Source organism: Aethalodelphis obliquidens, unplaced genomic scaffold (assembly GCF_003676395.1).
Source record: "Aethalodelphis obliquidens isolate GAN/ISIS:26980383/991018 unplaced genomic scaffold, ASM367639v1 scaffold8, whole genome shotgun sequence".
In the NCBI taxonomy this organism is placed as follows: domain Eukaryota; kingdom Metazoa; phylum Chordata; class Mammalia; order Artiodactyla; family Delphinidae; genus Aethalodelphis; species Aethalodelphis obliquidens.
The window spans coordinates 44,899,501-44,924,928 of NW_020837952.1; the positions used below are offsets into that span (position 1 = coordinate 44,899,501).

A 25,428-nucleotide genomic window follows, 5' to 3' on the forward strand; every position below is an offset into this window, starting at 1 on the left:
ATGCTAAGGGATCAATGAACATCTTAGGATTGGGAGACATGTGTTTTCAAAGGGAAGATATTCACCTAAATTTTTTTTTTTTTTTTTTTGCGGTACACGGGCCTCTCACTGCTGTGGTCTCTCCTGTTGCGGAGCACAGGCTCCGGACGCGCAGGCTCAGCGGCCATGGCTCACGGGCCCAGCCGCTCCGCGGCATCTGGGATCTTCCCAGACCGGGGCGCGAACCCGTGTCCCCTGCATCGGCAGGTGGACTCTCAACCACTGTGCCACCAGGGAAGCCCAACCTAAATTTATTTGAGGAAATATAGGTTAATGGTTAAGACCTTGGATTCTGGTAAACATACCTTCTTTCAAATACTGGCTCCACCGCTTCCTAACTGTGAGCTATGGAAAATTATCTAACCTCCTTGTACCTCAATTTCCTCATCTTAAAATGAAGATAGAAATGCAGCATTTTATCAATATGAAAGGAGATAATGCATGTAAAATGCTTAGCAGAATGCCTGGGACACTGGAAACGTTTACTAAATGATGATGGTCACTTCCCTGAGTTTTCTGGGAGTGAGATGAGGGAAGAAGCACACCTTCAACCAGGGAGGAAAATGAGGGCACTGTGTGACAGCAGCAATGGTCCGGGCAGCTGAGCGGGACCAGAGTCTTTTCAAACAAAGGCACCGGTCAGAAAATAAATCTGAGCTGCAGAATCCCATCTCAGAGGCCCCAGCGCTGCAAATAGCAGCTGCAGCTGCAGACCGAGGGCTGGTATTTACATGTCCACAGTGTGAAAAGACTCATGGTGACAAACTGATCTTTTCCATCACACCCACACAAAGCCAGCAATCGCACATAGGAGTAAACTGACTATTTAGCAGCCACTTTTTAGTAGAGTATAGCAGACTAACTGATAATACAGATTACGTATATGGGAAATAGGGATCGGTGAATTTTGCATACTGATTAGATGTTCTTATACGTTCTATAGAGGATTCTGGACTGTTTAGCTGCCAGTAGTAACTCCTTCCATCTGTAGGACATTTACCAGGTCCAGACACTGTGCCAAGGACTTCACACGTGTCAGCTCATTTAACCCTCCTGCATCTCTACGGGGCAGATGTGATTGTTGTCCCCGTCTAAATCTTGAAATGGGACCAGCAACAGATGAGGAAACTAATGCTCGGAAAGTTAAATACTTTACCATACATTGCAGGATTGTAAGTACAAAGCCGAGATATAAACCCAACTCTGTCTGACTCCACTGTCTCATCTGTTAAAACTTTGCTGTGTTGCCTTGAAATGACAATGATATCTTGCTCACAAATTATTTCATGTGCTTATTTCTTGTTGCCTCAAACGGTACCCCCATGGGGCAGGGCAAGGTGCCACACTTGCTTGTTTTGTATCTCCAAGCTTTCAATGCCTAGTAGAAGGTGAATAAATACTTATTGATAGCTAAGATGTTATGATGAAATAGGGGAATGGGAGAAATTGGTCGGATCCCATTGACATTACCTCAAAGTTACTAAAAAATAAAAATAAAAAAAGAAGTAAGACTTACCTGTCTATCCATAGGCATTTATTTTTTTCAGCTACAAATTACTACATGCCTGTTGCAAGCTATAAAGACAATTAAGACAAGATGCTGCCTCAAGAATACCAAAGTTGTGACTAAGTATTGCAAATTCAAATGCCCACTTGGGCTCCATACTTAACACGAATGAGTGAAGTGACCCAAGAAGCAAACTGGGGTGACCCCTCCTCAGCCCTAGCCTATTGTTTCTGTCTGGACCCAGTATTTCCAAGAGAAGCCAGAAATTCATGATTTAAATGATTTTTATATTTTTTACATGAAACAAGTGTGCCGGCCAGGCAAAATTCACTTGCAGACTGGGTTTAGCTCACAGGCTACCAGGTCAAGCTCTCTGGTTTAAACAATAAGACACATAAGTAAGAACAATAGGAGTTAGACTGTAATTACCATACAAGGAATATATGTAAAGTATTCAGTGAAGTCAGAGATACCTTCTAGCTGGGGCATTAGAGAAGACTGTGTGGAGGAAGGAAGTCACCTTAGAGTTTATCCTTCCAAAATGCATCAGCTTTGGAACCACTATGGTGGGAAGGAATGCTGTTTCAGCTGCAGGAGATAGTAGGAGCCAACACCTGCAGATGGGAAATCATAGGTCAGGGTCGGGGACCTCTGAGTTCCACTGTACTTTGGTTTTTTTAATTTGTTTCATTTTGGTTTGTTTTTTCGTTTCTTACGAAACATACATTTATTGCACATGTAACCTATAGTCATCAGAATTAGGAAAATGTGTTTTTCCTATAAACACTGTAAGCATGGAGAAGACATGGAGGCTGAAAATTGTTAGGGTCCATAAATTAAATGAAATTTTAAGGCAATGGAACTCTCAGTGATTGTAAACTACTGCATGGTGTACGACAGGGACATGAAGCTTAAAAGAATATCCGAATCTTGGAGAGGATCCAGCAAAGGCACCAGGACTAATTCGGGAGATGAAGGGTATGTCTTATGAGGAGAGGCTTAAAGGGCTTAACATGCTTCAGCTTTAAAATAAGGCGGGTGAGCAGAGTTCTATTGATAGCCTGCAAAGCTTCCAGTATGAACTTGTACTTGGTGTGAGATAAAATTCAAAGTCACACTAAGGAATGTCAAGAAGGCAGGTTTCTTTCTTTTTCATTTTAAGAATGGTGAGTCCAGGAACATTTTGTGCAAGAAAGTTTTTAAAAATGGAATGGATTTCCATAAGTATTTGGGAGAACAGCTTCAATTTTATCACCATCCATTCACAGTGCTAAATTTAAATGTCAGTTATTCATGATATCAATTTATAATGTTGTGAGTAGAAACGTCACTGTCCTGGTAGCTGCAAGTGCACATAGAATAAACTTGAGACACACACAGAGATAGAGGCAGAGATAGAGAAATGAGAGAGAAAGAGAGAGGGAGAGGGAATTTACTTAGCAATCACTTAGTAAAGCTCTGCTAAAATTTTACAAATTCACAAAACCTGCACCACCCTCGCCACTTGTTCCTTCTTGTTTTACATATAACGAGGTAGTTTATGGCAGGGAGAACTGGTAGAAGCCCCACGTTCTTTTTAAGTATACATGGAGCACTCTCCAGGGTACACCAAACGTTAGGTCAGAAAATAAGTCTCAATAATTTTTTTAAAATTTAGATCATAGGGGCTTCCCTGGTGGCGCAGTGGTTGAGAGTCCACCTGCCGATGCAGGGGACACGGGCTCGTGCCCCGGTCCGGGAAGATCCCACATGCTGCGGAGCGGCTCGGCCCGTGAGCCATGGCCGCTGAGCCTGTGCGTCCGGAGCCTGTGCTCCGCAACGGGAGAGGCCACAACAGTGAGAGGCCCAGATACCGAAAAAACAAACAAACAAACAAATAATAAAAACTTCTCAACAAAGAAAAGCCTAGAACCAGAACCTGATGGCTTCTCTGGTAAATTCTACAAAACATCCAATGAAAAATGAACACTAATCCTTCTCAAACTCTTCCAAAAAATAGAAGAGGAAACACTTCTTGACTAGTTCTTTGAGGCCAGTATTATCCTGAAACCAAAGCCAAAGATACCACAAGAAAACTACATAACAATATCCCTCATGAATATAGGTGCAAAATCCCCACAAAATAGTTGCAAACTGAATCCAACAGCATATTAAAAGGACTATACACCATGACCAAGTGGGATTTGTCCCAGCAATGCAAGGGTGGCTCAACATAAGAAAATTAATCAATGTTATACCACATTAATAGAATGAAGGGAAAAAATTCACAAGATCATCTTAATTGATGTAGATAATGCATTTGGCAAAATCCAACACGCTTTCATGATAAAAACTCTCAGAAAACTAAGAATAGAAGGGAACTTCCTCAGCATGATAAAGGGCATTCATGAAAAACCCACAGCTACATCATACTCAGTGGAAAAGCGTTTCCCTTAAAATCAGGAATAAGACAAGAATACCCACTCAGTACTGCTATTCAACATTATACTGTGAGTTCTAGCCAGAGCAGTTAGCCAAGAAAATCTAATAAAAGGCATCCAAGTTGGAAAGTAGGAAGTAAAAACATCTCTTGGGAATTCCCTGGCAGTCCAGTGGTTAAGACTCTGTGCTTTCACTGCTGAGGGCCTGGATTCGACCCCTGGTCAGGGAACTAAGATCCCACAAGCAGTGTGGCAAAACAAAACAAAACAAACCCCCAAAATGAGGCTTTCCTTGTGGCGCAGTGGTTGGGAGTCCACCTGCCAACACAGGGGACATGGGTTCAAGCCCTGGTCCGGGAAGATCCCACCTGCTGCAGAGCACATAAGCCCGTGTGCCACAACTACTGAGCCTGCTCTCTAGAGCCCACAAGCCATATTTACTGAAGCCCGTGGGCCTAGAGCCTGTGCTCCGCAGCAAGAGAAGCCACCGCAATGGGAAGCCCATGCACTGCAACGAAGAGTAACCCCTGCTCACTGCAACTAGAGAAAGCCCGCATGCAGCAACGAAGACCCAACACAGCAAAAAATCAATCAATAAATTAATTAATTTAAAAACAAAAATCCATCTCTCTTTGCAGATGACATAATCATGTATATAGAAAATTCCAAAGAAAACACACACACACACACACACACACACACACACACACACACACACTATAGCTAATAAATGAATCCAGACAAGTAGTGGGGTACAAGATTAACACACAAAAATCAGTTGCAATTCTATATACTAGCAAGGAGCAAATCAAAAAGGAAATTAAGAAAACAATTCTACTTACAGTAGCATCCAAAAAAATAAAATACCTAGGAATGTATTTAACCAAGGAGATGAAAGACTTGGACACTGACACTATAAAACATTGTTGAAAGAAATTAATGAAGACCTAGATAAATGGAAAGACATCTTATGTTCATGAATTGTAAGACTTAATATTCTTAAGATGGCAATATTACCCAAAGCCTTCTATAATTTCAATGCAATCCTTATCAAAATTCCAATGACCCTTCTGAAGAAATGGAAAAGCTGATTCTTTTTAAAAATTATTTATTTTTTAATTGAAGTATAGTTGATTTACAACATTGTGTTAATTTCTGCTGTACAGCAAAGTGACTCAGTTATACATATATATACACATTCTTTTCTATATTTTTTAAACCTCTAATTTTTTACATTCTTCTTTTTATACATTCTTTTCTCTCTCTCTCTCTCTCTATATATATATATATTTTTTTTAATCTCTAATTTTTTTTTTTGTTGGCTGTGCTGTGCAGCTTGTGGGATCTTAGTTCCCTGACCAGGGATTGAACCCTGGCCCTCAGCAGTGAAAGCGCTGAGTCCTAACCACTGGACTGCTGAGGAATTCTCTTTTATATTCTCTTCCATTATGGTTTATCACAGGATATTGAATATAGTTCCTTGTGCTATACAGCAGGACCTTGTTGTTTATCCATTCTATATATAATAGTTTGCATCTGCTAAACCCAAACTCCCACTCCATCCATCCCCCAACCCCCTCCACCTTGGCAACCACAAATCTGTTCTCTATGTCTGTGAGTCTGTTTCTGTTTCAAAGATAGGTTCATTTGTGTCATATTTTAGGTTCCACATATAAGTGATATCATATGGTATTTGTCTTTGTCTGACTTATTTCACTTAGTATGATAATCTCTAGTTCTATCCATGTTGCTGCAAATGGCATTATTTCATTCTTTTTTTATGGATGAGTAGTATTCCATTGCATATATGTACCACATCTTCTTTATCCATTTATCTGTTGATGGACATTTAAGTTGTTTCCATGTCTTGGCTATTGTGAATAGTGCTGCTATGAACATAGGGGTGCAGGTATCTTTTCTAATTACAGTTTTGTCTGGATATATGCCCAGGAGTGGGATTGCTGGATCATATGGTAATTCTATTTTTAATTTTTTGAGGAAACTCCATACCATTTTCCATAGTGGCTGCACCAACTTACATTCCCACCAACAGTGTAAGAGGATTCCCTTTTCTCTATACCCTCTCCAGCATTTGTTATTTGTAGAATTTTAAATGATGGCCATTATGACTGGTATGAGGTAGTACCTTATTGTAATTTTGATTTGCATTTCTCTAATAATTAGCGATATTTTCTTTTCATGCACCTCTTGGCCATCTGTATGTCTTCTTTGGAGAAATGTCTATTTAGGTCTTCTGCCCATTTTTCGATTGGGTTGTTTGGTTTTTTGTTGCTGAGTTGTATAAGCTGTTTGTATATTTTGGAAATTAAGTACTTGTCAGTCGCATCGTTTGCAAATATTTTCTCCCAGTCCATAGGTTGTCTTTGCTGTAGTTTCCTTTGCTGTGCAAAAGCTTGTAAGCTTGATTAGGTCCTGAAAAGCTGATTCTTAAATGAAATTTCAAGGGACCCTGAATAGCCAAAACAATACTGCAAGATAAGAACAAAGTTGGAGGACCCAACACTTCCCAATTCCAAAACTTACTATAAAGCTATAGTAATAAAAATAGGGTGGTACTAGCATAAGGATAGACATATAGACCAACAGAATAGAATTGAGAGCCTAGAAATAAACCCTCACATCTATGGCCAAATTATTTTCAACTAGAGTGCCTCCATTCAATGAGAAAAGAATAGTCTGTTCAACAAACGGTGCTGGGACAATAGGATATCCCCATGCAAAAGAATGAATTTAGACCCCTACCTCACACCTATAAAAAGTTAACTCAAAATACATTAAAAAAAAGAAGGAAAGGAAGGAGGGAGGGAGGGAGGGAGGGAGGGAAGGAGGGAGAAAAGCATTAACAACCTAAATATAGAGTTAAAGCCATAAAATTTTTAGAAGAAAATAGCGTGAAATCTTCATGACCTTGGAGTCAGCAATAGATTCTAAGATATGACACCAACAGCATAAGCATCAAAAGAAAAATCAGACTTCATCAAAATTAAAAACTTCTGTGCATCAAAGGAAAGGACATAATAAAGAAAGTGAAAGCACATCCTACAGAATAGGAGAAAATATTTGCAAATCAACTATTTGATTATTGTTCAGTATTCAAAATGCATAGGACTCTTATTACTCAACAACAAAAAGCCCAATTAAAAAACGGGCAAAGGACTTGAATAGACATTCCTCCAGAGAAAATATACAAATAGCCAACAAGCACGTAAAAAAATGCTGGACACCATTGGTCATCAGAGAAATGCAAATCAAAACAACAGTGAGATATAACTCCACACCTTCCAGGACAGCTATAATTTTTAAAAAGGAAAATAATAAGCATTAACAAGGATATGGAGAAATTGTGACCTTCATACATTGCCAGTGGGAATGTACGTAGTGCAGCTACTAAGGAAAACAGTTTGGTGGTTCCTCAAAAAGTTAAATATGGAATCACCACATGATCCAACAATTAATCCTAAGTATATATCCAGAAGAATTGAAATCAAGTATTCAAAGAAGTACATGTACACACATGTTCATAGCAGCATTATTCACAAAAGGTGGAAATAACCTAAATATCCATTAAAGATGAATGGATAAGTAAATTGTGGTATATCTATATGATAGTATATTATTCAGCCATAAAAGGAGTGAAGTACTCCTTTTTACATACCACAATGTGAATGAACCTTAAAAACATTATGTTATGTGAAAAAAGCCAGACCCGAAAGGTCATATATTGTATGATTCCATTTATATAAAATATCTAGAATAAATAAATCCATAGAGACAGAAAACATATCATTGGTTGCCAGAGAATAAGCAAAGAGGTGGATGGGAAGTAACTGCTTAATGGGTAACAGGTTTCCTTTTAGGATGGTGAATATGTTTTGGAACTAGATAGAGGTGGTGGTTACACAACATTCTGAATGTACTAAATGCAACTGAATTGTTCACTTTACAGTAAATGGTTAATTTATGTGATGTGAATTTCACCTCACTAAAACAATTAGTTTAAAAAAAAACCAAAAAAACTTAATTCCTTAGAAATTAAGCCCTTTTAGGGGCTTCCCTGGTGGCACAGTGGTTAAGAATCTGCCTGCCAGGACTTACCTGGTGGCGCAGTGGTTGAGAGTCTGCCTGCCGATGCAAGGGACACAGGTTCGTGCCCTGGTCCGGGAAGATCCCACATGCCACGGAGCGGCTGGGCCCGTGAGCTATGGCCGCTGAGCCTGTGCGTCTGGAGCCTGTGCTCCACAACGGGAGAGGCCACAACAGTGAGAGGCCCACCTACCGCAAAAAAAAAAAAAAAAAAAAAATCTGCCTGCCAGTGCAGGGGACACGGGTTTGAGCCCTAATCTGGGAAGATCCCACATGCCACGGAGCAACTAAGCCTGTGCACCACAACTACTGAGCCTGTGCTCTAGAGCCCGCAAGCCACAACTACTGAGCCCGAGTGCCACAACTACTGAAGCCTGCGTGCCTAGAGCCCGTGCTCCACAACAAGAGAAGCCATTGCAATGAGAAGCCTGCGCACTGCAATGAAGAATAGCCCCCACTCATCGCAACTAGAGAAAGGCCGCATGCAGCAACGAAGACCCAACGCAGCCAAAAATAAAATAAATAAATTTAAAAAAGAAAGAAATGCTCTTTTAAATAACTCCTGGATCAATGAGAAAATAAAAACCTAAATCTAAGATTATTCATAAATTAATGAAAAAGTAAGAACTCTAAATCAAAATGTATGTGATACAACTAAAGACTTAGGCTGTAAATAAAGTCTAAATTAAATTCTCAACATAGAAAACAACAACAACAAACTTGACCAAAAGAAGTTAGGAGAAGAAAAGATAATAAAATCATAAACTGGTTCCTTCTTTCTTTCTTTTTTTTACATTTCACGGAAAACCTCTTGTTGGCCTTTTGGATAGAAACGGGATTATATTTTCCAGGAAGGATGATCCCATCATACTTCTGCTGGAACCAGCTCATGGCCTCCTTTTTGCTGATTCTGTTTAGCAAAGGAATGCAGAATTGTATTAATAGAATAATATACCGTAATGAAATAGGATTTTTACCAGGAAGGCAAGGATTGTCCAACATTTGTCAAGTTTTCAAAATATGTAACTCATTATGTAAACAAATTAAAGAAGAAAAACGTGATTACAATGATGTATACAAAAATACATTTGATAAAATTCAGTAGTTGTTACTAATAGTTAAGTAGGAAAAAAAGGAAACTACCTAAAAATGATAGACTATTTACTACAAATAGCAAATATCATATTAAAGTTTAAATACTAGATCCATTTCTATTAAAATCAAGAACAAGAGAGGAAGACCCACCCTCTGCACTATTATAACATATTTGGGCTTCTAACTAATGTAATAAGAAAATAAAATAAATAAAATTGAAAATTAAAAAAAACAAAATTATTATTTGTACATATTATATTACTATCATAAATTATAGTAAATAAATCCAAGTGACTTTCCTAAAAATCCTATTTGAACTAAAAAATTATTTGATTAGGTGTCTGGATACAAAATAATTATACAAATAACTTCATAGCTTTTCTTTATACTCTCAGTAACCAGTTACAAATGGAAATGGAAAACCGAGATTCCATTTGAAATAGTAACAAAACTATGAAATGTCTAGGCACAAATTTAACATGAATGGTATAGGATTAAAAACAATTATTTTTTAATTAAGGTATAGTTGATATACAATATGATATAAGTTCCAGGTGTAAAAAAAAAAAAGAGTGATTCACAATTTTTAAAGGTTATACTCCATTGATAGCTGTTATAAAATATTGGCTATATTTCCTCTGCTGTACAGTGTATCCTTGTAACTTGTTTATACTTCTCTGCCCTCTTTGGTTGTTGCACGGAACATTACTGCTTTTATTTTGAAATATGTGGCAGAGATTGATATTTACCTATTTAACATTCATTCTCATTCTCTTTAGTAAAAGAAGCCCATTGCCACTGACAATGAAAGACTATATTTCCCAGCTTCTTTTGTAGCCAGATATGACCATGTAATCAAGGTATGGCCCATGGGAGGTATCAGATGTTTTATGTGAGACTTCAAAGAAGTCCCAAAGATATTAAGAACATGAGTCCTTTTTTCTGCTGCCTGGAATGTGGATGTAATGGCTAGAGCCCTAGCAGCCATTTTAGACCATAAAGTTACCTTGGATGATAGAGCAGGACGAAGGAGTCTAGATTCCTGATGACAGTGTGGAGTCACTACAATGACTCTAAACTAATTACTTTTGAACTTGCTTTATGTGAACGAGAAATACTACTATCTTGGTTTAACTGTCATTATTTTGTGATCCTGTGTTATATTTAGCCTAACCTCATCCTAAATAACACGAAAGGAAAACCCCAGTAAAGGATTTAGTAAAAGAAAAAAAAAAGAGCCCTATTGACCATTGTCCCCCTTCCTGAGAGTGAGGTTGAAGATAAGGAGTCTGCAACCTTCTAGATGAACGTATGACATCTGAAATAGAGGTCATGTGTTCTTAAAACGATACAGTCCTAGGAAAATTACACATGTCTACTTACTATTCTAACTTGAAATCTTACTTTAACCATCTAATACACTCTACAACTATTTATCTTGAAATTTGTCCATACTTCCAATTCCTCCAATAATGTTTTATCTTTTTTATAATCAAGTCCTTAATTACCAAAAAGTTCCCTGGGTCATAAAATATTTTCTCCATGGGTTGCAACATTTCCTGGCACATGTTCACTTCAGTAAAATGATCAGTGTGTTAAAAACCCAATGCAGTGTCTGCAGAAGCCAAAGATGGCAGGGCACCTCTTTTGTGGCATGTGTGAAATCTGCCTATCACTATAAACATTCTTTGCAACATGACACTTTGCCCTTATGTCCATTCCGTATGTGGTATTCAGTGTGCTGGGAATGCTGAAAAAAATGATTTTTTTTTTTTTTTTAGGATATAGAATCACAATGTTAAACCTAGAAGAGGCTTCAGAGGTCATTTTTTCAAACCCCTCATCTTACACAAAAGGAAACTGAGGCCCAGAAAGGCCACTTGACTTTCTTAAACTCTGCTGGTTAATGGCAGGTCCAGAAATAGAAACCAAGAGTCTGACTTCAGATTCTAGGTCTTTAATTTGTTTCATCTATTAATTGATACTCTTATGATAGACTCGGTAAAAAAAAGTTACTGTTTTTTTCTTTCAATATATCTGACTTTGTATTACAGAATATGCTGTATTCTGACTGACATTTAGCTGTTTGGCATCTAAGATAAAGGAAAATTTTAAAAAGCAAAGCAATGTGCTCCGTAGCACTATGTGGTTGAGAAAAGGCTTTTCTTTGTAGATGTTCATCGAGCTTCTTGACTGGCTTTCCTCCCCCCCCCCCCGCCGCCCCCACAAGTAGCTAAAGAATGATGCTTTGAGTTCTAAGTTGAGTTTCCATCCTTATATGAAAAGTTAAGAGTTTGGTAGAGCTAAGTCTGACCAGCTGTGCTCTCAGCCACAAGGGAAATTAAATGAGACAATGTGGCTGGTTCAGCACAGATCAATCAAAGTCTCTTGAAAATGGTCTTGAAAACACATAGCAATAAAAGCACACAAGTAGTTGTCTTTTCATATAAACTAATTTTAGTCCTGGTCTCTAAGGTGCCATGCATGTGGACAAAGAAAGGAAAATGTCTTTTTTCGGTTGACCACTTGGTAGCTCAAATCTCTCCATCAGTTCCATGAGAGTTTGGGGAGAAAGTGGCCAGATCTGATAGTCTACCAATACCTTAAGTTAGATTTGTGTGTATATCTGCCATCTTGAAGCAAAACAGTAGCTACTGGTCTATCTGAATTTCTCTGCCCATGCCCCGTATATTTTTAAATATATAATTCAGTGGGTTTTTTTTTAATATATTCACAAAGTTGTACATCCATCATCACTACCTAATTCCAGAGCATTTGCATCCTTCCCTAAAGGAACTTCTTGTCCAGTAGCAGTCACTCCCAGTCCCACCTCCCCTCAACCCCTGGCAACCACTAATTGAGTTTCTGATACAATGGATTTGCCTATCCTGGATATTTCATATAAATGGAATCATACAATATATGGTCTTTTGTGTCTGGCATCTTTCACTTATAATGTTCTCAAGCTTCATGCATGTTGTAGCATGTATCATTACTTCATTCTTTTATATACACTGTAATTTTTTTAAAGGATGTTTTTTGAAAAAAAGGTAAATGCGGGCTTCCCTGGTGGCACAGTGGTTGAGAGTCCGCCTGACGATGCAGGGGACACGGGTTCGTGCCCCGGTCTGGGAAGATCCCACATGCCGTGGAGCGGCTGGGCCCGTGAGCCATGGCCGCTGAGCCTGAGTGTCCAGAGCCTGTGCTCCGCAACGGGAGAGGCCTGCGTACCGCCCCCCCCAAAAAAAAGGTAAATGCTAAGCATTCCTTAATAGAAAACCTTGCTATTCTTGGAGGAGAAAATGAGACAAGATATTAAACATAGAAATTTGGCATGACAAATTAGTGTTAATATGTTGATAAAAAGAAGAAAAAATTTAAACCCAATAATTAAGAATAGACAAAAACAAAAAGCTAATGGGAGCATAACATTATCATCAATATAGAGATTCTTCTTTATAATGTTAGTGAAAATTAAAGTATATATTGAATTAGCATGTTATGATTTTTAATTTGATTTAATTTTTTACTATCAGGCAAACTTTTTGCATTTCTGAGTTGACACATGTCTCTGTCAGACAGAAAGTGAAAAGCAAGGAGGAGCACAAGGCTGCAGCTGAATTTAGAAAGTTAGAGGTGTTCTCATAGCCACATGAGATGGACAGGAGATTCCTTCCAGTAGGCGAGAGAGCAGAATACAGACAACAGATGTGAGAAAGGTCCTCATAGCTGTCAAGTTCCAGCATCCTTGTGCTGAAGAAGGGGCGGTGCCAACATGATTGATATTCACAGGGAATATAAAAGGGCCAGACTTCTACCCAGCTGCTTGTCACGCTGACCTGTACCATCTCTCTACTGCTCGTGGGGTTTCTGTCAACTAGTACTGGAAGGGAGCAAACTCATTGGAGAATAACATTTTATTGTGGCCATGCCAGAACCCACTAAGAAAGAGGGTAAGATTCAACCATAGATCTTTTTCTTGTACTTTTTAAGAAAGCATGTTTCTTTTTGGTATTTTCAAACAAATATCCAATTTCTTAAATAGACTGTAAAATAATAGAATCACTATGATTTAAGGAAAAGATCCTTTAGAGTAAACAGACCAGAGGGAAAATAAAGGGAGAGTATAACCAATTGAAAAATATCTGATAATTATTGTTTATGAAGAATATTAACTAAAATGACAAATTATAATTCTATCATATTTTTCAAAGAATCTTTAAAGTTTAATGTAAGGGTGTTAATTGGTCATGATGAGCAGATTTCATTTTCAAGTGTATTTTCTTAGGCTCAATCACAAATTTTTCACCATGTATTTGCAGTTTGTGGGGGGCGGGAGGGGCTTGGAATGCTTTCTTAAATAGTTAATAAATTTGATCAAGGTTTCAAAAAAGAATTTGTAACAATATTTCCAGATTTGCTGTATTTTTCTCCTGGAAAGACATTAAAAATATGCAGATGCATGTATTTTTACTTTTATCATTTTGGAGCTTTATTAGTTATGACATTCTTACATTCTTGCATGGAAAGAAAATCTAACACCAGTGATATCTTTGAATATCACTGATAGATTGTGTTCTTTATGACCTTTATTGAAGATAATTTCACAATATGTAGACTTTTAAAAATAATTAAGCTGAAAATAGTCTTCGTTAGAAGAAATGTTTCCTCCAATAAACAGTTTCTCCTATACATAAAAAATAATATCTAAAAACTAATTAATTACATAAATAAGCTGGAATTAGAAATTACTAAAATAACTAATGAAAAGCACAAATTAACAGCACAAGTATATTGAGTTTAATTTTAAATGGAGACATCTTTTAAAAATATTTTCTCATTCATATTAGTCTTCATTAGTGCTTAGTAAATCTTTATTTTTCACGTCTGTAAATAAAAGCAACAGACAAACGTTAGCAGGGAGCCAGGGAACATAAAAATGGTATTTAGTTTTTTTCATTTTTTAATTCTAAAAACTCCTTTTAACCCTTATTTCAAAGAATCCTGAAAAGGATGCTAGACTTGAATCCAAAGTTGAAATACTAACCAAATTATCAAAAGTCTTTGAAATATATTTCTTTATGTAATTAAGTAACCAGTGTTGACAGGCTGTGGTGATCAGTTTACAGGTTGGCTTTACTTTGTGGCGGAGGGCATTGATGGATGAAGTCTTCCACCCGAAATAACCACACCAAATGCATGCATTAATATGGGAACTTAATCCTGACTCTCAGGCAGTGAGTGCAACTCCTGCTAAAGTGTCTTATTTGTCATGTAAATGATTTACATGTGTATTAAATGTCCTTTTCATTTGATCTGTCACTTGACTAGCCTCTTCAAGGCTTATTTGGGTGAAATGCATTCTGTGTTTCCTGACTGAGGACAGAATATTGTTTTAATTATCCTGCATTTAGTAAATCAATTTGCATGTGTTATTTTAAAGCCCATTGGAAAGTGATCAAAAAAGCTGAGAAACTAATAAATAAGATGATAAGCTGTAGAGCCTATAAAGCTAATTAAATTATTTGGATTGCAGATATGATAAAGTTTTACTTTTTGTCTGACAAAATCTGATCCATTCTACTTTTAAAGACAATGAGATTTTAGAGTGACAAAGAGGAAAATATATCTTCAACTTCAGCTCCCCCCGAAAAACCACGTATATATTTTGGTTATAGATCAACATACATACCAAAGTGCCCATAATCTTTTGCTATAAAAGCAGTGTTGATAGTCTGTGTAGGAGTTCCCCTCACCCAGCACAGTAATTTTATACTGATTCTTTGGTTAGTTTAAATTTGGATGGTGGGGAGTGGGGACAAAAAGAGGTTTTTTTTAAAATTTAAAATCCTTGGAGGAAGTACAGGAATTTTTTTGTTTCCTTACCGGCAGAACTGATTTGTAAAAGATCTACACCTTGAAGAGTTTTCTTAGTGAAATCATTGCATTTTTATTGTTTACATCGGAAGAGTAAGGAGTATGGCAGTTCAGGAACTATTCTGGTCCTTGTACCTCCTCCTAACTGATTTCACTTTTACTGGAGTTGGTTTTGTTACATATGAGCATCCCTCTGAAAGACAGCCTCAAGAATAAAACATGCCACCAAACCAATTCTTCAGAGTCATTTCAAACTATCTGCAGAAACATTCTCCCAACCAGGTTTCCCCAGCCCCTACGAGTCTTCTTACATCTCTTCCTTAGCTGGGAGAACCATGCTCAGGAAGGGATTGAGCACTTGCTATAAATCTTCATAAGACACATGAGCTGGTTTGGCCCTCCTAGGATCCAGCAGCACCTGACAACTCTTAAAAAGAGATTGAGTTTTAATCATCTGAAGGTGCAAAAGATGTCTCTCTCAACTGCCTCCCAACCTGCAGGGGTCTAATTCTAGGAGATTCATGTTGGGTCCTGGGAGAGCTGGTCCTTCTAAGGAGAAGAGGGAAGGACAGGTGTACCTTTAGACCTCAAGGAGGAACTCTAATGGAAGTAATTGGTCAACGGTCCTTACTTAGACCCTTCAAAATATTCTGGATGGCTCTGTAAGCCCTTTCTGAGAAAGAAAGCACTATTTTTAAGGAGTAACCACTTCCCATTGTCCTCCTCTGCACCTTTATCATTTGTACATCTGTTCACCGGAGAACTATACTCTTGGTACTGTCAGTTCCAAAGTTAAGGTCTGTCTTACACTTTAGATTGATGCAGAACCTGAGACCCAGTAAAATTAAATTGTTCTAATCAAATAGCAAGAGAAGATGTGGTAGGAAGTTTCAGATTTGTGGGAATCTCCCAGGATGTCTCATTTACATACCATCTATTAATTGAGCATTTACTATGAACTAGTCGCTGGGATTTCAGAGATGTATACAACATGGTCTATATTCTAAAAACCCTTACAGTTAATTGCACCTGGGTCCTACTGAGTAAATGAATCAACTTTCACTAGAATTTTCTCTTTTCCTGTCAAAGAGTTATTTTATCAAACTAGAAATTAGACGAGTAATTTTATGAAATTAGAAATTTGCAATAGCCTTTCTTCTTTGTTTGAATCTCTAATAGTTTAAAAATACGGTTAATGTTATTTTTGCCTATAAATCATTTCTTCAGAATTTTATCTCTGTAGTATGTGATGATTAAAACCATAAAGCCTGGTTCTTTAATCTACTTAGACAATTGTTAACTATCAGATTCTATAGAACCTAGAAAAATTCTTTTCTAAAACACCAAGTTCGGGCGTTAACATGAATTTTACTTTTTGTTATGTGATATGTCAGCCCTATTACATTTTATGTACTTAACTGGTAGGAAAAAGGCAAGAGTTCCTCCTTGGTGCTTGTGTGTCATTCAAAACACCTTGGGAGAGTCACTGTGACTTTCCTATCTTCCATGTAAGGTTTCTTCTTGAAAACTCAATCATATGGCAAAACATAGCTCCATTGATGAACGTCATTTTAAAGGGTCATTCTGATAACTCCAGGAATCAAAGTATGGCATTGTTGTTACAGATTCTTTTGCTATATCAGCATGAAATATCTATCTATCTATTCTACCTTGGCCTATTTCAGTAGGATTAGGTGGGAACATGGGCATGGAGGATAATGTTTTCAGTCCACAGGAGTTTTTCCTTTGCTATGTCTTTCTCTTGGTCCCTAGAGATTTCATTACATTTTAATGTCCTGCTAAGCCCCAGACCTATCTGAATGCAGAGCAGCGTTCATCACCTCTTACCTATTTCCCAGCATCACTCAAGGCTTAGTCATCATCAGAAAAGGAGGCCTGATGATGGGAAACCTTCCTCTCATATTTACTCCTTGACCTTTAGTTTCCACCTGCATCTATTTCAAACACCAAAATAAATGTGTCTTTGGAGAAGTCATCTTACATATAGGCTATTACCTTTCCCTCAAATTGGGGAAAAGTACATTTGTTGGAAGTAAGCAAAAGAAAGGGAGAAGAGGGAGGAGGTATTTGATCGAGGGCAGCTATTTTCCTCCAAACTTCAAATGGTTCATTTAGGCCACATTGAAGATTTGGATGAAGAATAAAGAAGTTGCACGAATGAATGCCAATGTTTTTCCCCCTGAAAAATCTTTGCCAGGCTGTACTGGAAAGGCACAGTGTAGGTCTGAGCTATCTGCTGTAAGGAGGAACACACTAGAGGGGCTTAATACTTGGCAAAATCATTCTTTTTCAGTAGCCTGCTTTTATGACTGTCCGGCTGCACCTGTTAGGAAGATAAATAAAGGACTGGCCAATTCTTTCCTCTCAAGCGCCCTAAATATATCGCTTAAAAAAAAACTTTGAAAAGACAGGTCGTATCCTTGCTTCTCATCCAGTAAGTCTGAAGCAGTCTCCCCCAGGCCTTGCAAAGAGCAGGGGTAAGGGAGTTCCTGAAATGAACAAAGGTCAAGGTTAGGCTCTCTGGCTGGTCTGAGAGACCCAAGAGAAAGGAAAAAGAGAAAAACGTATAATCCTTTGTTCTCTCAATGCCTCACTTTATTTTGGCCCAAGATATGGCCTTGAAACATTTTATTTTAGGTTCCTCCTGGACACACAATTCAGTTTCCTTATTTATAGCAATTTCAAAGTAACCCTTAATTTGACATGAATGTTAGAGTAAACTGCCCAAGCTGAAGCTACTTTAAAGAAGTAGCTTTGTTGGAAGTAAGCAAAAGAAAGGGAGAAGAGGGAGGAGGTATTTGATCGAGGGCAGCTCGATCAAATAAACCATCTTTTAAAAAGCTTGAGCGAATACAAAACAATGTTTTTGAATCTTTTTTGTAAACCCATATATGCTTTTTTTTTTTTAGGGAGAGTTGTGAGAAGAGGCTGTCACAAAAGGAAATAGTGCTGTTGTTTTTACAGCCCTAGAAAGCAGTTTTGTTGTTTTTGCTTACATTTCTTATGATTGTTTGATTTAAAATTTATTTTTCAACTCTTTATGGTCAAACAGAAGAATTTTTATTGTTGTTAATAATTACTATTTTTATCTGCACTCCTCCTTAATTAGTTTATGAACCTATATTAAGAGACACAAAATACTCTTGGCAGTCCATGACTGTGGTAATTCTAGACCTCATCTCTAGACATACTTGTGTGTGTTAGATAATAAAGAACAGGATGAAAGCTCTAGCAATCAAAAATAAGCAGAAAACTATTAATTTCATGTGTGTACCTGCATAGATATGGCCATGTCTTTTCCTTTCCTTTTTCTTTTTTTTTTCCCATTTCAGTTCTTGATGGGAACAGATGTCTTTTCTGGAGTCCTTAGTTTGTTCGGAATATTGCACCCTGGGGAAGCCCAATAAATACACAGAAAGGTAGTTACTGAAATACAGTGTTTTGAGTTAGGTTAATCATGAAGTAGCTATTGCTTATTCAAGAGCAGTTTTCTAAAATTTGAAAGCCTAGTGATTAAGGAAAATGAAACCATGAAAAAGAAGAAAAGGCTTTATCACTTAATTTCCTACATGCATGCAAATTGTCTTGTAACTGGAGAGAACAGGGCATCTGTCCCCACAGCTTTTTACACAAACAGCCCCCAAACATCAAAGTGATGATACTGTTGCACCCAGATCTCTTCTTCATGGATAGGCCCAGTTATAATTCACAAAGAGTATATTTGTTTTGGACAGCCACACAGATAGACAGCAAGCCAAATTTCAGGATGTTCCCATGCAAGGGGCAGATTATTTTTACACTTTTACATGCATTTCCAGAGTAAAGTTTTAGATTCCATCAGATCGGGTCATGAAGTGGTTGATTTGGCAAAGAAAAAGACAAGGATCATTTAATCCCATGCCTATTTTTCTCTCTAAAATGAGTTCCCAAGAAGTTAACCATAATCTGACTTTCATTATGACTTTCAAGTCTGAAATCCACTTTGATAAGACTTTTGCCTTTTTATGCTCCCTAGAAATCTTTTTATGGGCCAGTTTGGCACATCAGTACAATACCTAAAATTATGTTCATTAATATGTCAAATGTTAGATTTTATAATTTTGTTTTCGTTTTTTGAATTGTACTTTAGATATTTACAAGAACTCAGGGCTCAAATTTTTCTTTTTCTCCAACATCATCCAGTTCTTCCTCTAAATTGCATCAAATCTCTTTCTAAGTTCCTCAGGAATTCTTTGCTTGTAGCAGGTAATGCCTTCTTCCTTCTGTAGAATTTTATGTTTTGGAGCAGAGTGTTCTGCTTATAACTAAGAATCACCTAATTACACAATTCTACAATTTAATTTCTCATTTTTTTTAGTTACATGTCTTTAGACTTGTTCTGCATAGAGTATGTATTTTGGGGGTTTCCTCACATATATTGAGTAATAGTCATCATTAAACATAGTGACATAAACAAAGTATACTATTCACAGAACGTTCTAGACTGTTCAAATTCCAGCTGCACATGTATTGAGTTAGTTATACTTCATATGCCTCAGATTCTTCAGCTGTTAGATGTGAAGAGTAATAGTACCTAACTTTTTTTTTAATAAGAATTAAATGAGATAAATCTGGTAAAAAGCTCAGAATGAATCCTAGCATGTAATTAGAACTCAAGTCTTTTCCCTTTAATGCAGGAAACTCAGAAATCTTGTCGGGCATAAGGCATTAAATGTCTCACATTTAATATAAAATTTGAGGGCATTTCCACCCTCTTATCAGTCACTGTAAGGTATGTAGCAACCACTGTTCACCTCCTTACCTGCTATTAATATTTATCATACAGTCCCAGACAGCTGTGGTGATTCTCATAACCATCATTGCCACCAGGACGAGTATTTCATTTTTTTTAAACTTGTGGTGAAATATCTTCGCTTTCACCCATGGAGGCTGAGATCAAATTAGAGGCCTACACTTCAGAGCCTCTGCTGTGTTCCCACTGAAATGTGTTATGTCCAGCTGGGGGTCCCCAGTTGTTAGCCAGATGGTGGTAACCATTGTGGGAGCATGGCCTTTCCCACTTAGATGAAGGAGTCACCCAGCACAGTTGAACATGTAACTGTATCCTCCACCAAAGGTTATAAGGCTTGGGTGTTGGAGACATTAAGATTTTTCTTCCCACCCGGGGTGCTGTTGGCAGGTGGGGGTCTTCCTCTGGCCTGAACATTTCTGAGATAACCACATAAAGAACTCTGCATGACCACATATGGATAGGGTGGGTGATTGATTGAGTGGCTGTATTTACTGCTGTGGAATTTTATTTTTATGACCCCACCTGGCATCAGGCCTGTCCTTCCTCTATTTTTAAAAAGTCACCCAATGTGAGGCCTAGCAATGGCTTGGGGCAAGGCTCGTAAGGGATTTATTCTGATAAGCCTATAACCGCAGAAGAGTGGTATGATTGTAGGAATGGCCCACTCAGGAGCAGACCCCCAGGAAAGACATACAAAGGGACTAAAGGGAGAAATCGTTAACGATTCGAATCACTTTTGCAATAATTTCCTTTTGACCTGTGCTAAATTTTTAAGCTTCAATTTGAGTAAAGCTTCTTCTACACTATTGTTCACATCTGTGTCACTCGCAACCCTCATTTGATTCTTACTTTAAAACATGGCAAGAATAATGATAAACAGACTAGTCATCAGACCTTAGCAAAAGATCTCATTTTCATCCAGCTCCATGTTAAGAGTGAGAAGCTATTTGTTGCTGTGTCATAATAACCAGATTTTAATCCTGTGTGGAATGACATCTTAAGTTAAAAACATGTATAATTAGAACGATGGGGCTTCCCTGGTGGCGCAGTGGTTGAGAGTCCGCCTGCTGATGCAGGGGACACGGGTTCGTGCCCCGGTCTGGGAAGATCCCACATGCTGCGGAGCAGCTGGGCCCGTGAGCCATGGCCGCTGAGCTTGCGCGCCCGGAGCCTGTGCTCCGCAACAGGAGAGGCCACAACAGTGAGAGGCCCGTGTACCACAAAAAAAAAAAAAAAAAGAACGATGGAAGAACAAATTGACTAGGGAAGGGAAAAAACCCTGTGGATTCAGGGAATTTCCATCAAGCTAAATAATGAGTCACTGAAAATTTACATACTTGATGCACAATTAGACTCCACTTATTCAGAACCTTAGAATATAGTCTTTGGTGATATTTGGGCACGGTAAATAAATATGGATTAAATTGATTGAATCAAATTCTGAATAGCTGGATTCGATGGATAGCTAATAGTTCATTTTGTTCTTCAACCTTATTATTTCAACCAATTTGGTTATCAACATGCCTAAAATGTAATATATTACTTCTTATTTTGAAAAACAAAGTACAGTGGATATAATTTAACTTTGTCATCAATTATAGATATCTGTTATCTTACCACATGATATCCCGAGGGCTCAGATTATCTGCCTTTTTGTTAATGGGCCCACATTGATTTGTATTTTGAATTTGTGTCCAACTTTTGACAGCTTTCCTGTTTCATCCCTTGCCAGGAGGCTGCTGTCTTCTTTAATTACTCTTACCAGTCATATGTGAAGCTTCCCCCTTCTCTTCCCTCTGTTGTTTGCTTTGGATCCCAGCCAGGTCAATAATCTGGCTGAGTAGGGCTGCCCTAAAGAGTACTGTATTTAAGGAGGCACTAATTCTCAGCATCGTGCAAATGCAAGGTCCGCACCTGGGTGTCAGTGCCTCCTTAAGTGTTGCTCCCTGGGCACCTGGCTCACCTCACCATAGTTCCAGTTATGGGCTGGGGACCTGGGGTTGGGGGGGAGGGTCTTCTCTTGGGAGTAAAGCATTTGAGCTCTTAGTGTACCAAGTAGGAGGAGCTTGAGACAACTCTTTTTGCTCTTCAGAAGCCCTTGTAATTTGCTGGTCAGCAGCTGTTATGTGGATAAATGAGGTTGCTAGATAGCTGAATTCTAAATAGGGGACGTGGTACTAGACAATATTACCCTTTTGTTCCTATTATTATGCACATCGGAAAATAAGTTACTGCCCTCCAAATCAGTTTATGGCTTTTATTTTGATTGCTTCATTCATTTTATTAAGCAAGGCTACAGATTTTTCCTAAATGACGCATATGACATGAGTTGTTTTTTTTTTAAGTGTGCACACACAAAATAATTTTTTAAGAAGATTTACCATAAATTCTCAATGATTCTCAAATTTTTGGTCTCAGATCCATTGGCATTCAGTAATTACTGAGGAAACTAAAAAGCATTTGTTTCTGTGCATTCTATCCTTCAATATTTACTACATTTGAAATTAAAATTGATAAACTTTTAAAACTTAAGAGTACAAAACACATGTTCTATTCGCTGTCGGAGTGTTGGTGTCATCACACATGATATATCCTCTGGAAAACTCCATGGCCTGTTTGTGAGAGAATGTGAGTGAAAAAGGCATATAATGTCTTAGCATTATTATGAAAATAGTTTTGACCTCATGGACTCCTCAAAAGGGCCTCAGGGGTTCTTGGGGATCCCAGACCATACTTTGAGAATCTCTGTGTATAATTCCCCCTTAAATCCCAAGGTGTAACCTATCATCCAGACCTGTAGGCTATAATGAATAGAACAAAATAAGTATATAACTGTGAAAACATTAAATTACACATTAATTTATGTCCAAAAATCTTTACCTCTGATGCATAAACAATATGGCCAGTATAAATGCGCTGCCATTTGTGTTTGCTAATTTTTTTGGTGAAACTTATGATTCATATAATCAAAACTTCTGTAAATGTTATGAATGTCCCCATGCAGACAATATTTTACATTAAAGCAGTTTCCATTGTGCTGTTATCTAGGCATATGAGAGATAGGCTGTGACATGTACACATTGCCAGACCTCACTATCAACAGGGGATACACCTGTCAGTGTTTATTGCATATTTAATCTAAAAGGGAAGATAACTTGCTATATTACCAAAAGTAACAAAACAAGCGTTGACCAGATAAAACCTTATTCACCATGATTTCACAATACATAAAGCATTCACATGTTTTATTTCAAACCAAGAACTTGAGAATAAGAAATAATAATTAGTAATAACGTATAATTTTCTCCTGTACCCCAGATTGCCAAAGGATAGTTATAGTATTTGTTTTATCCCAAAAAAAGTGACAAAAAGAAAGCCACACACACACATATACACAAAGACGTATAATCCTACCACTCAATAATAACAACTGTTATTATGTTCTTATCTTTTCTGTGCCTATATAACATATTCATATGATGTAATTATGCTCTCCATGCTATTTAATGGCTAAACTGAATTGCACATGAGGGCTCATAAAATAATTTTAAGTCAAACAACGTATTATTTGAGCAAGTGAGCCCATGGGAAGAAGAGAACTGGGTTAATCATATCATTTCAGTGTACAGACACAGAGGGAGAGGCAGGTTAATGCCTCCTAAAATTAAAAATTTTTTTCCCTTTGGGACTTCCCTGGTGGTGCAGTGGTTAAGAATCCACCTGCCAATGCAGGGGACACAGCTTCCAGCCCTGGTCCAGGAAGATCCCACATGCCGTGGAGCATCTAAGCCCGTGCGCCACAACTACTGAGCCTGTGCTCTAGAGCCCGTGAGCCACAACTACTGAGCCCACGTGCCACAACTATTGAAGCCCACGCACCTAGAGCCTGTGCTCCACAACAAGACAAGCCACCGCAATGAGAAGCCTGCGCACTGCAAGGAAGAGTAGCTCCCACTCGCTGCAACTAGAGAAAGCCCGCATGCAGCAACGAAGACCCAATGCAGCCAAAAATTAATTAATTAATTAATTTTAAAAAATTGTTAATTATAAAAAACAATAAAATAAAAAAATTAAAATTTTCCCCTTTAATTTACTGATCTTGGAACACTTGATTATGGAAAATAGAAGTGGACTGCATTGGAGGGAGCCAACCATTTATGGAGTGACCGGGTTCCTGGTCTTTCAGCAAAGCACGAAGTCCACTTATGGGTTGTCTACTTAATAGCAGCCACCAGTGCCCGTCGGTTAGAATGCCCTGGCACTCACTGTGCAGGCCTGCCATTGGCGGCATACCTGTGCTTTTTACAGTAGGTGGTCATAGGAAAAATCCACCATAAATAGATCAAGCCCTTTGAAAGCATGTCAGCATTGCAGAGGGAAAGAAAGTCTATATCTGCGAATTAGAAAGGATCAAAGCACAGCCGCCCTTGCTGAAGTAGGAAGGAGTTAGCTTTAGTTGCTGATTAAGAATCTGGTTAATTTTTATGTTGTCCATGAAAATATTTCCTTGGGCTTAATTTTTCAAAGTATCCTGGTTTCTTTTTTTTATTATTATCATCCATAAAAAGTTTAAAAACAACAACTTATATAACCCTGCTTCTTGAGTCCATCCTGTTTGTTTTCCAACAGTGACAATGGGTGAGGACGGATGAGGGGGACAATTATTCACCTGGCAGAAAAGTCCCATGGAATTTGCCCTTTGTTTTTTGGGTTTTTTTTTTGCGGTACACGGGCCTCTCTCTGTTGTGGCCTCTCCCGTTGCGGAGCACAGGCTCCGGACGCGCAGGCTCAGCGGCCATGGCTCACGGGCCCAGCCGCTCCGCGGCATGTGGGATCTTCCCGGACCGGAGCACGAACCCGTGTCCCCTGCATCGGCAGGCGGACTCTCAACCACTGCGCCACCAGGGAAGCCCAGCCCTTTGGTTTTTGAATAAGCAGGAGTATAGCAGGACCGCACCTCAAGAGATACCTGTTAGCTCAGAATCTCAAGCTTTAGAGAGCTTCCCAAGGCCTTGTGCTTTTTGACACTTACAACATGGCGAAACTAGGTAACAGTGGAGTTGGCATGGTTGGCTGAGGGTTTTTGCTAAGACATGAAGCCCAGATTTTGAAAAAGGAGAATGCTTAGAAAGGCAAGTGGTGTTTTGAGGGCCAAAAACTCTAGTCCTAATTGCTCTCCCCAAATAGAAGGCGTGCTGACAATAAGAAGAAATCTAAATGATGGGGTTGGGTGAGTGCCTGGGAGCGGTCAGCCAGCAGGAGGGTCACGAATGGGAGACATAGTATTCCCTGTGGGGAAGGCAGACGAAAAAAGCTGCCCTCGGAGTGCCAGGGGACGGTTCTTGATTTCTTGGCAGCGGGCAGAAGGGGCTTTCGTGCGGGTAGGAACGGCCTGCCAGTCAACTATATTTACAGAGCACCTGCTGTGCAGAATTTGAAAAGGAGGAGGAGACAGGCCTTGTCCTCAAGAAGCTTGTGATCAAAGAGAGAAGAGAAGTTCCCAAGTACTGTGAACGGTGTCAGATTTGGAATGGGAGAGGATTTGATGACATGGAAGGCTCAGTCTGAGCATT

At 38.4% G+C, this 25,428-nt stretch overlaps 1 protein-coding gene across 1 annotated transcript in view; it reads left to right on the forward strand.

The window, feature by feature from the left end:
• Window positions 1-627: 627 nt before the first annotated feature.
• Window positions 628-25,428, forward strand: part of MYBPC1 (myosin binding protein C1) — a 111,829-nt gene continuing 87,028 nt past the window's right edge. The window contains exon 1 of the mRNA XM_027106010.1: window positions 628-762. Within this exon, the coding sequence (XP_026961811.1) occupies window positions 628-762 (135 nt within the window). The remainder of the gene's footprint in view (window positions 763-25,428) is intronic.